A 12,135-nucleotide genomic window follows, 5' to 3' on the forward strand; every position below is an offset into this window, starting at 1 on the left:
GCCAGCACCTCGACGCCTGCATCGCGGCCATCAGGATACGAATAGGGGCCGGTGAATCCGCGCGGAACCCTCGTGTTTCTGGGTCGACTCTACCTGGTCTGTGGCGGACGCTTATCGCTCGTCTGACTCTTGCATGCAGGAGCACTGGCAGGGAACATCCTACCAGCACACCACCTGTGAGCGAACGCTCACCTGACTAGGCCCATGGTCGACATATCCTCAGGGTTGCTCTCAATGCTTCAATGCTTATGTAGCAGCCGGAAAACTGCCCGATTCCCAAGCCACAAGCTGATGGCCAGCCTGGCAATCGACCAGTCAGTGTCCAGTATAATGTCGTACTCGGGAAGGCGAAAGACGGGTTTATCCGCTCAAGAGCTCGTCAGTATGCTTTGAACACATGATCAGGCTTGGTCAGAATACATTTGGCACCCGCAGCATGCGTATGCATACATCCTTGCGGAGTACGTCGCCCATTCGACAGCATAGCCCGAGCAACAGTGTGCAGTAGGACAGGAGAAGGTCAGCCATGGTGGGCGAGCAGCACCCTTTTGGGGTCATCTGCGTCGTTTGTGCATTAGTGGCATGCCGTGTGGTGGATAGTCCGGGTCAGGCCATGGAGGCACACAGACTCAACATGTAGGAGGGCGCGGCTCATGACTTGAGTCTTGTCTAGCCTGACTTTGCCTCGAACAACCGAGACGGTCGTGGAAACGAGACGCCGCGCTGATTGCAGGACTACCTCAATTGTACTGACTGCAATCAGTGTATATCTACTTTTTGCCTACGATACCCAAGAATACGATTGAACGAGACATTACGTATACTGAGTGCCGACCTTTTAGTAGCCGTATTGAGCAAGAACGATTGCCCGAGGGTAGGTGATATATATACAATGTTCGAGCCATCGACGTGGCTTTCGTGAGCACAAACTGCGATCCTGTGTTTCTTATACCAGCTCCAAAATCCTACAAGTAATGGCACGAAACAATAGGCATGTCAACAACGGATTGGCGCCTTTTATTCCGCTGTGATATTTCTTTCCAACGGGTTCACTATTTGCCGACGACCAGGGTCTGCTTGTACCGATACTTCTGCTTCCTAATTTCCGGACCGATCTCTCAATTCTGTATCATGGACGACCTATTCCTGAGTTGGTGCTAGTCTCGGGCCACGCCACCCTTATTGGAGTGTGCTGCATGCATCGTATGCCTCCAAATTAGCATTATCTTTCAACAGCATGTGTGCGGGGGGGAACCTAGCTGATGTTTGACATCCTGACATGGCCCGGACCGTAGCGTAATTTCCGACTACTTTCCTGTCATCCCGTTCCAACAAGCCTGTCGCAGGCTCTCACTTGCCAGTCTCGGCAATGCCAATCAACCGAACGAACGTCTCGCACCGGATCTCCAGCCAACCGAGACTGCAGATTGAGTCTCATCAAGAACTCCACGACAAAGACTGGCCGTTGAAGTTACACTGCGTCCGGAACCCTCGCTGTCTGTCCTCCAGGGTTTGTGGCTTGACTACCCCCTTGCCGAGAATGTACCCTGATTTCCAAGGGCCAACAACTAGGGTACACCTCGGCAACAACACAGTCAAACATGAACCCCCATCCCAGTTCTTCGGCATGCACAAAGAGGCCTTGTCGCTGCGGCGTCGCACCCCGGCCTCCGATCTTCCCTGAATGGCACCTGCGACTGGTCTTGGAGGCGGACAGATTTCCGGACTGCATCTCACGGGGAGTGCGAACTCGATATCGATGCTCTTTAGCATTGGAATACGATCCGACTTGTCATCATCACGAACCTCGTCCTGACAGATCTTCCTTCGCACCGGCTGCTGTTGCAACGGCCCAAACGCGCTGATCGGTAAGTTCAAGAGAGCCCGTGCTTTATACAGAATTATGCAAGGTGTTTGTGTCATGTTCACGCGAAGACATTCCCATGTTGCAACTGCCATCCCCGACAAAAACACTCCTGCATATACCTCGCGTGTTGCTTCGTCAGCTCTGACACCGCGTCACCTCGATTCAGTGATCGTATGATTGTTGGCCTCGGCGCCTCCTTGGTTGTTGAGAAAGACAGACACTGGCGCAATGGTCGCGACGGCAAATACCGCACTGACCTCAGACTCACCCTGGCACAGGTCCGGTGCGCGCGGGATCTCGATCTGGTTCTCGCCGTTGGGGGGATGCGCTGGTCTGTTTGCTCCACGCGTGATATCTGAGCGTTCCCGGCCTTCAGCTCCCGCTTCGCTCCTTCGGCAGGCCTCCTGCTTGCTGTTCACCGAAAATGGCGATACTGGTTTTGACCAGAGCCTCGACGCCTCACACCTACAGACGCACTGTACTTGCAGCCTCTCCCAGCATGGCAGGGGCCCGTGTGGGATGAGAGCATGGGCAAGTGACACAAGATATGCTGGCAACTCCATGCTGTGTAACGCGACAACTTTCGCCCGCCCATTGCGGAACCCTCCCCCCGTCTTTCCCATCACTAAGAGGCAACAGTAATGTGTGAATTTTTCTTTTACCGAGCTTACCGGGCCCCCTTAGCATCTCTCAGCTTTGGTACCTCGCGGCTTTTCAAGAGGTTCGGTGAACCATCAAGCTACCGATGTCGTCAACCCTGTAGACGAAAATGTGCCCTGTCTGTGTATGGACCAACAAAGAAAGTTACGGAGCTACCCCAAAAGCCTACCTCAACGTAGCCATGGCCAGCATCAGGCCCCTGAGCATTAACTTATGCCCTTGCTGCCTCCAAGGCGCTACTGTCACGCGGTGCCTCGAACAAGGGGGGACCCCCCCGATGATCTGTGTGCCCTTGTCCTGCGGAAACAAAACACACCAGCCCTACATACCCAACCCAGGGGGGACGACCAGCCAGGACGAACGAGTCGCGGAGCTTCCCGCGCAGGACGGGCGGGCGGGAAGAGAGGCTGGGACGTCCCAGCTAGCTCGGCCGGATGACGGGCCTCGCATTTTGGAGAACCACGCAAGGCTGCGCCCCCTAGCTGCTGCTGCTGTAGCTGCTGCTTCTGCTTCTGCAGCACTGCACAGCACTGCAAGGCTAATGCGTGAGCTTTGCCGCTTTCTCTTGCTTCTGCAGGAACACCCCCCGCGCGCGCGGAATCCTTGGCCCGGACGTGTGCCGTACAAGGTAGTTATCCGAGCCCGACAACAGGCCGCGTGGTGAGGAGCTATCGCGAGAGCAGTCAGTGGTTAGTCTCCCCCCTCTGACTGCTAGCTCTAGGCCACCTAGCCGGCAGAGGACGAGGACACACACACACACACGGGGGGGGGGGGGGGGGGGCATGGCGAGGCGAGGCTGGCAAGGCTCCAGCAGTCTTTCACCTCTCACCATCATGCAGCAACGAGCATGGGATGCTTGTCTTGCTCCTCCTGTACTGTACACGTACGCACGCACGCGGCGGTACTGGCTGTCAGCAAGTGCACAAGTGTCGGCCAGCATGCGGACAATGACCTCGGTCGACTGTCAACAGGCAGGCAGGCAGGCAGGCAGACTGGCACTGCACTCGACATCTGTTCTCGCCATCCCTTCACCATGGACCGCCTTTGCAGCAGCCCATGCGTGGCCAAAACATCCAGACAGCAAGCACAACACCAGTTCTGAAGCTCTCTCTCCGAAAAAGAGGAAGCGCCTGCTCACACGAGCAGGACCGACAGGACAAACCGGTCTCGTTTCAGCAACACAATTTATTTTGCTTTTTCCACCACCACCACCAAAGTCCACGGCAAGTTCCATCAGGCTCCTTACCTGGGCGGGACAAATAATCCCCCTTCCTCCTCCGACCTCCCCATCTCGTCCGTGTCCATCGGCCGAGACTCACGTCGCACACGGCCGAGTGAGTGTACATTGTCGCGTGCTGTAACTACCTTCACTCCCCCCTCCTTTCTCATGCTCTCGCCCTCCCCTGGTGCTCTCTTCTCATTATCAAATTGTCATAATATATATATATGTCCAATTTCAAAGTACTGTACCTGTGGCGGCCGCCTCGCGGAGCTTCCCCTCCTAGTGCGACACATCACTGCGACCCCCGCGTGTCAGCCGGCATATGTGTAAAAGGCAGAGGGAGAGAGACGAGAGAGAGGGATAGGGACAACAAAACAGAGCACACCCGTGCTGTCGCCCAGGTCCTGTGACCGTTGCCCCCGTGCTGTAAGGAACCGTGTCCAGCACGGCAAATGCTTACACCTCCCTGCCTGCCTGGTTGCCTGCCACGTCCTCCGTGGGGGCCTCTCGCTTCCCTTCCTTGCCGGCACCGTAATTTCGCTTTTGCTCTGGTTCTGCAGGGAGGACGCCGGAGTACCGAAGATGACCGAAGATATTCAGTGTAGGCGTGTGCGTGGGCATTTCGAGATCCTTCACTGGGACTGGGACTTCTCCTATGGTTGATGGATCGGGGGAGTCGTGCGCATGGGCGTATCAGGCCCGCTGCTGGCTGCGGGGCTTTCGAATCCTCCTCTCTCGCCTGGGACAGCAGCCTGCTGTGCCCGGAACCAGTAGGACATCTCCCGTATGTGTAGCAAGTCATCTGTATAATCTGCTGCCTTGGCAGGTGACGAGCAGCTTATCCGTTACCAATGTTGCTGGCGGTTGGCCTCATGATCGAAATGTGGTAGCATCAGTTATACACATTCAGGGAATTATGGACATGGCTGTTTGTGAAGTGAAGACAGCCATCAATCCAGTTCACAGCAAAGGAACAGCATGAAAATGCCAAGGTACTCTGAAGTCGTTGCAATGCGTCGCATTGTGCTCATGGTCCAAGTGACCCCCTATGTTACATGCGTCCTTGTTGGACAAAAATAAACGCCTACATGATGGTATCTCTCGCATAATAAGGACAAAGTCAACTGGGATCCGGAAGAAGGAAAACCGAAGCCTAACTGAAATCAAAAGGCAAGAAAGACAGCCGAGGCTGTTCGAGACAAAGAGTGCTTGCGAGGATCGTGGGCGGGTTTGTCCAGGGACAAGGACCGCCCCACGATCCAAGTGCGAGAAGAAGATAAATAGTAACGAAACGAATGGGTATGTCTTGTGTCATGCTGCGCTCACGCTTTGTTATGCCATGCTATACAACGCTCAAGGAAACCAAGAGAAAACAAAAATCGTGGACATCGAACCACATGGGGTCTTCGAAAAGATGTGGGGGTCGTCGTGGGGGTTTGATTGGGTGCTGACCAGGGACTGAAATGGTCCTTTGTGTGGGCACAAGTCAGGGAGAAATGCCAACGTGGTTCACGATGCAAAATTGTTGTGCTGCAGGTCGTGAAATGGAAATGGAGGGGGCGGCTTGCGACGGCTTTGACCATCGGAGCACTCCATGAACAGCAGAACCGAGGGCTTGGTGCCCGAGGAAAAAGTTGTCGTAGGGTTCCGATGACACGTGTGCTGCATGATCATGACCATTGCGTGATGATGCCGATAAGAGGGCCGCGGCCAGGGTGGCGGGTCTAGATTGCCCACGAAGGTTTTTCTGGCTCCTTCGAGTTTCTCGATCGTGAAAAGGGTTGCACTGAGTTGTCGAAATTCGAGCCCCGCACCGGAAGGATGATTGGGCCGAAGGCACCAGGTGAGCACCCCCAACTCTGATGTGCCCAGTTCAGTTTGGACAGCGCGGACACGCGTAGTGGTCGCTGCAATAGTCGTGGGTGCCAAAGTCTACTGCCTTGCAGCAGAAAGTGCAGCAGGCGTTGACGAGCTCTTGCACCTCCTTGATGGACATGGCGACAGAGTGTGATTGAGGGCAGAGCGGTTGCTGTATTGGTTCGTGTGCTGATCCAGAAACCCGTGGGCGGCCGTCTTTAGCGAAGTGCAGCACTCAGTTGGGAACTTGTTCAGCTTGTCGAGAGTCTTTTGGGGAGATTCTACCCAGGAAGTTGTGTATGTATGTATGTACTGTTCCGGGGCCGCGTTTCTTGGAGAATGGAGTACGAAGAGAAGAGGATGGTGATGTCGAATGGTAAAGATGAAGGATGGGAGTCTGTTGTGACTAGTGGCTGAGGAAGCTTGTGTTTTTGATTTCTTGGTTCCAGGACAAGCGTCGATCGAGGGCGAAGCCCGCACCTTATATGTCCATCTCGAGTGAAGGGAGAGGTGAACCTTGTTGGAGATTGACACGAAGCGTCATGCTCGGCCAGTGGATGCTCGTCACAGACAGGGGCCCACAAGCTGCCAGAGCACATGGCAGGGTTGGCGCGGCGGCAGGACCAGGGTTTGGGGTGCAAGGCCGCTTGCTGGCTTGTACAGTACTTGCCAGGCCCTGGGAATCGATAAAATCAGAATAAAACCAATTGCAGGGCAGAAGCGGGATAGTTGCGGGTGGTGTCCTAGCGGCACAACTAAACTGAAGCATGTCTCCGAAGCCCAAGGTGGGAACGTTGCGGCCAGGGTGCTAAGGGTCCACACAAAGTTTTTGCTCGGCCCTGCCCTCCTCCCCAGGCCGGGCTGTGGAAAGGGGGTCGAGAGGGGTGTGGGGAGTGAAAGCCGAGCCCTTGTCCAGAATGTCTGGGAGACGCCATAGTATTACCGGCACTGCGGCTCGACAGCGGTGAAGGTCACGAGGTTTGGCGTGACGCTCCCTGATCCGGCGCAGGCGCGACACCACAGGCCAAACAGCTCCACGGATCGTGTACTCGACGGCTCATTGGGTAACACGTGCGAAGACCGCTGTGCAGCCAACAAGGTGCCATGGCAAAATTGTCCGGTCGTACATTTGACAAACCCAACAGCCTTGACCGAGGGCCTACGGTGATTCGACAGCGCCACAGGAGCACAACCCTCGAGTCTCGGGCATTGGTGCCTGCGCACAAAATGCAAATCGAGCGGGAATATTGTGAGTGGGCCAGTCTGCGCAAGTGTTTGCATTGGACAAGCAGGGATCCGCGAAGTTTCTGGAGGGCTTCTACAAGAGAGGGGCTTGCCGCTGTGGTTTTTGTTTGGCCGTGGTCTTGGGCGTGCGCGGCGGTGTTGTCAAGATGCCAAATTTGGACGGAGGGTGGTGGAGAAGTCTTTCTACTTGGCCACTTATACACCACAGCGCTAAGCAGAACTCGGGATTTGTCGCTCTCTCAAGACTTGACAAGTGGGAGCGCTGGAGATCGCTGCTTCTGGCCTTGCGACATGGTATGACGACCCATCGCGTGGACTTCGCGTCATGTCTTCCAGCTCTGCCATGTCAGCGGTGTGTCTTGATGCCTTCGAGCCACTGAGCAGCCGTGCAGACAGCGCAAGCAGGCTGAGACGCAGGTCACCTGGAAGCCTTTGCACATGTGCGGCTTAATTTGGAATGTGCTGTCTCACCCGAAGCGTCGAGCTTGCTGACAAGCTTGGAGCAGGCTCGGCCAGCCTTGCAGGATTGAAACCGGTGAACCCTGAGAGCCAGTCAGTCCCAAACAGTTGCAACATGGGAGCCTATCACCTCGACGACCCCATTGGCGTGCATGCCTAGCGCTGTGCCCGAGTTCGCCCTGTGGTGGTGCTTTGCCAAGCCGGTTTTCTCGTGCCACAAGCAGCCCTGGGCCTTTGGTCGTGGTTTGGGTCTGATTCTTGACGGCCCACGCACGCCCATCAGACACTGGCTCGAGAGGGGTCATTCTGCACTGGTCGTGGGGATCCGAAGTCGGCTTGCCCTTGTGGGACGGGCCGTGTGCTGGTCTGCCCTTGAGATCCCGCTAAAGCCAGAGCTGCCGCCCCATGGTATTTCTGCTTCGGCAGCGAACAACAACTGGATCCTGTTTGTGTCAGAAGAGGTGGACGGACCCATGATGGATGGAGCCCTGTTGTTTCTGTGGGACGGGAGCCGGCGGCTACGTACTACGGTAGAGTGATTGCGGCGCCGACGGAGCGAGCACGAGCACGAGCCGCCGCCAGCTGTTCTTGAGTCACCACGTCGGTCGTCGACCTCGGGAAATGGCGACGATGACCTCAGTCGGCAAGGCGGACCAGGGACGCACGCCCGACCAGGATGGTGCAGGCAGACGCCCCCAAGGTGCTGCTGCTCGGGCGTCTCATCAGGCGCAGAGCCAGTTGGTTCCGCCGCCGCAGCCTGCTCCTTCCACACAGCCGCTGCGATTGTTCCTCGCTCTTTCCGCTTCTGGAAAAGAGCTCCAAGCCCGCCCGCGCCAGCACGTGCGGGGACCTGCGCGGGGTCCGCCGAGCGAGCTGACTGTCCCGCGCCCGAAACCCTTCCCGCCAGCTTGACCTGAAGCAGACATGAAGGATGCATCGTCACAATCCTCTGCTCCATGTACAGTGCTGTACATCCCGGTCCGACACGGCGCCTCACCAATCCCCGACTTCGTGCAGAGTCGAGGCCCACTCGCCCGTCTCTAGAGCATCGAAGCAGCTTAGCATGGCACGATGACGTGTCGGTCCTCCGTGACCTGCATTTCGCTCTAGTCGACAAGTGTTTGTTGCTGGGTTTGTTGTTGTTGTTGTTGTTGTTGTTGCTGCCGTGTCATTGCGTCGGACTCGAAATGGTTATAGGCCTAGACGACCCATGCAGCCAGAGCTGGCTGAATCCGTTCCCATGGGTGGCTTTGATGTTCAGTCCTCATCCTACACCAGTGGCTGTGAAAGTGCATCTTTCGGCTCCTTCAACTCGAACCCTTCGTCGCCCGGCTCGACCGGCACAAGATCCACGTTTAGGAGACTGCCATCGCCGTGGAGCACAACACCTCAAAGTCCCTGAGGCCCCGCATCTGTCGTGCCACCCAGCTGCAACAGAGTCATCCTGCGCCACGAGGAAGCAGCCGAACATGCAACAGCAATCTTCCTGCTAGCCAGCATACATATGATAGCGACTACCGCGAGTCTTTGGCGAGTCACAAACCATGCATGCGTGGAGGCAGAAAGGAGCCTCAGCACTCGTTCTTCTTTTGGCGTGCCGGTGCCCGTTTGGCGGGTCTCGATCTGAGACAGTACGGCTCGGCGATGAACTGCTCGGCCGAGCGGACAGCTGTGGACAAGAGTGATGACCAGCGAGAAGCAACGCAGAAGACCCTTGCACAGAAATCAACCAGCCGCCACGCCCTATCACTTGGTTTGGCCTCACAGACAGTGCTCCTGGCAACGAAGGAGTGAAAGCTGTCGAAGGAGCGAGCCTTGAGAGCTTCAGACAGAGTAAATGACCACGGCAACCATCTACCGACCATCGTGGCGCGCAAAACTTAATTCCTCCCTCCTTCAAAGGAGCTCAGCGACCCGCACTCACATGCCAAGGTGCCGTGGCTGTGTGATAGATGGAGGAACGCGCGATGCGGCGCCCACGAGGTCGATCCGACGCCCGACTCTGCACGAATCAACGAGCATACTCTCCACACGTACTAATCGTCATTTGGCGTTATCAAGGTCACGACTCATGCATGCATCATCACGACGTTCGCGCAGCAGCGCGAGGAGATGCGTGATCTCGCAGGTGGAGTCATTCAAGGCGATCCTCCTGCTTCGAGGCACAGATTGGCACAAGTGCGTGGCAGTCTGTGATAGGCGAGCAATGAGCCAACCCAATCGCTCATCTGAACAACGCCGTTGCACCTCCAGGTCAGATCATCAACCAACGAGACCTGCACATGACCTCTCAGCTGCACCATTATTCTCTGCCGTAGCCTTCGACCTCGGCACGGGGAGTCAAAGGCCACTCTGGTCCCATGCTTCAGAACATGGTCGATATGCATTGGTGCAAGCTTAAGATACACAAATCTTGACAAAGTTGCAGGATGAACGCCTGCCATGAGCCTTCATATGTAATCCTCCAGGTCTATGGAGTTGTCTAGAATTTACTCCGACTAAGAATGAGCGTGAGAACAATCCGTTGCCCTTCCGCCCATTCAACCTCGCCACCTTTTAAGCAAACCCACAATTCGCAAAGGAACCTCACCATTGCAGGATGCCGTACTAGGTATTCTCTGATGAAGCACAAGCTGCGCAGCACTTCATTATAGCGGGTTGCATCAATTGGTAACAGGCTCTTTCCTTGCACAAAGTTTGGAAACACTATGCGAGCACCAACCTTGGTCCATCCCGGACCACTAGACTAGCGAAGCACCCACAACAGCTGACTGGGGGGAACATTCATACTATGGCAAGTGTAGCGCAGCTCAATGCGAACTTCAAAGAACTGATCTGGCTTGAGACCCTTTGATTCGGCCTTGCCGAAAACGCATGAAGGGGACCCGTAATTCATGGTGGGAAAATGGTATGATGGCACGTTGGCATGCCACGTCCTCCTCGATGGCCATCCATTAAGAGTGAGGACTTGCCAATCTTTCGTACCAACTAGGGTACGAACGGTCTATTTGAAGCGCGACTTGCATTTACACGTGCTGGAAGGACAATTTACCGCGTCGAAATCTCGTCGCCAACCAGCTCTTCTCCTTGTCGTGGTGATCACACCCGCGGCAGTTCGGCAGGTCGCCACGTTTTCAACGTTCACTCGCGCTTCACTAGCCCAGCACAAGTACTCATCCCGCATGAACAACGTTGTGACGCGCATGAAGCAAGTTCGGAGCTTTTCTTGCGGAACCAAGCCGAATTGTGACAGCCTCCATTATTGATCAATTCGCGACGGCGTAACACCTGAGTCGCCGCGCTTTTGGAGATACAAAGTCACGACAAGCAGAAAACCAAGGCTCTTCGTGTATTTTAATCGCTTCCAGCTCCTTCCCATATCTTCTCTCATTCGAAGCCGTTGACTGAGCAAGTGGCTATCCCGAAAATGATGTACCCCTGGACTTTCCGGAGTTTGGGCACTAATAAACCAACAACTGTTGTCAGTCAATAAGGTTTGTCAAAGTTCACGATCGGAATCTTTGCGAGATACATCCCTCGAGCTAAGGACGCACCCCAGATCCGAGCATCAAAAGGCTTGGGGCAGCACAGACAGCACGATCCCCTCCTTCAGACACAGTGCTGAATGGACTGACCGCCACTGGGCTGATGCCACGCTAGTGGTGGCGCCGTCGTCAAGCGGCACCGACGGAAGGGCTACTGGCGCTGCTTCCGGCCGTCGACGCACCGGGCTATCCTGGTTTCATCCAACTGCCGTAGCTCCTCGACTTCTAATTATGCTCGAGACGGATTCTTCTGATGCCCACCAGCATGGATCAAGGGACAAGCGCTGTCTGCACTTTTCATGCTCGAGGGATTTCGGCTCGACCCACATGGTCACGCTAAGGGATTCATGCGCCCGAGATCATGATCGTGTTTATGCCAAAACCAGAACCTGACTCCAGAATTTGCTACCGTTTTCGGTTTAAAGCTCATGTGCCGAGCTGGCTAGCAGGTATTAGCGCTTGATGTACAATGTGCTCGAAATGTACTCCTACCCAACGTTCTCGCTCCCGAGGAAACACTTCCGCGCCATACCCCAACCCTGCCTGATCTCCAGCCTAGGCCCGTGGTGCGATGGCACAGATTCCGGCTTTCGCGCGCACACACATACGACTGTTGCGCCCGAGGGACCCTGGGGTGTACATGCATTCGTATGCACCGCGTCACGGTACATTTCCCCGACGCGTGGTTGTCCTTCCCTAGCGGTTTATTCGTCCGCGCGCGTCCTATCTGTGCTCTGGGTCTCTAGTGGTGGTGATCATTGTTACAGGATGTTGAAACTGTAGAACCAGCCCAGCGATTGTGTTGTAGTAGTGAGCTGGTGATCAGGGGTTGGACAATGGACGCTCCTTTACATAATGGCGGTCTGGGCCCCTTGCAGCAAGGTATGCAGCAGCATCAACGGAAGCGTTGAAGAACATTCAGCGGCGCCACATCATGTAGTACGTGACAACCGTCCGTCATACATGTGCTACCTTGCACTTCTGTCAAGATAAAACGAACAAGGGGAAGAAAAAGGTCCAGGGGCAGGCAAGACCTTGAGGGCGTAGACCCCGGCAGAGCCCTGGTTAGGTCAACGACACCAATATGCATGCCTCTCTCACCGTGCAGACTCGCATGAGCTGGTGGTCACATGACGGGTGGTTCCTGCCTTGGTCTGGATTGAGCTGGCACCCCCCCGCCCCCCGCCCCCCCCGGCCCGGCTGGCTGTCTTGACCGCTTCACAGGCCAGCCTCTGAGTCGTGCCATGCTTCTGCTTCTCAGCCTTAAGCTGCAATCCATG

At 55.7% G+C, this 12,135-nt stretch overlaps 2 protein-coding genes across 2 annotated transcripts; both read left to right on the forward strand.

The window, feature by feature from the left end:
* Positions 1-7,462: 7,462 nt before the first annotated feature.
* Positions 7,463-8,978, forward strand: B0I36DRAFT_405952 (uncharacterized protein; the record flags this gene model as incomplete). The annotated part of the gene is made up of 2 exons (XM_046161801.1): positions 7,463-7,845; positions 8,508-8,978. The coding sequence occupies 2 exons, from the start codon at positions 7,463-7,465 to the stop codon at positions 8,710-8,712; spliced, it is 588 nt and encodes a 195-aa protein (XP_046015504.1). The 3' UTR covers positions 8,713-8,978.
* B0I36DRAFT_92318 (uncharacterized protein) lies at positions 8,976-9,884 on the forward strand. The gene has a single exon (XM_046163585.1). It carries the CDS (start codon positions 9,148-9,150, stop codon positions 9,709-9,711), a length of 564 nt encoding a protein of 187 aa, XP_046015505.1. The 5' UTR covers positions 8,976-9,147; the 3' UTR covers positions 9,712-9,884.
* Positions 9,885-12,135: the final 2,251 nt, after the last annotated feature.

This window comes from Microdochium trichocladiopsis (genome assembly GCF_020744255.1).
Source record: "Microdochium trichocladiopsis strain MPI-CAGE-CH-0230 chromosome Unknown B0I36scaffold_3, whole genome shotgun sequence".
In the NCBI taxonomy this organism is placed as follows: Eukaryota; Fungi; Ascomycota; class Sordariomycetes; order Xylariales; family Microdochiaceae; genus Microdochium; species Microdochium trichocladiopsis.

Excerpts from the sequence above, each read along its gene's own strand:
- B0I36DRAFT_92318 (XM_046163585.1), top strand. The coding sequence starts at position 9,148 with ATGACCACGGCAACCATCTACCGACCATCGTGGCGCGCAAAACTTAAT.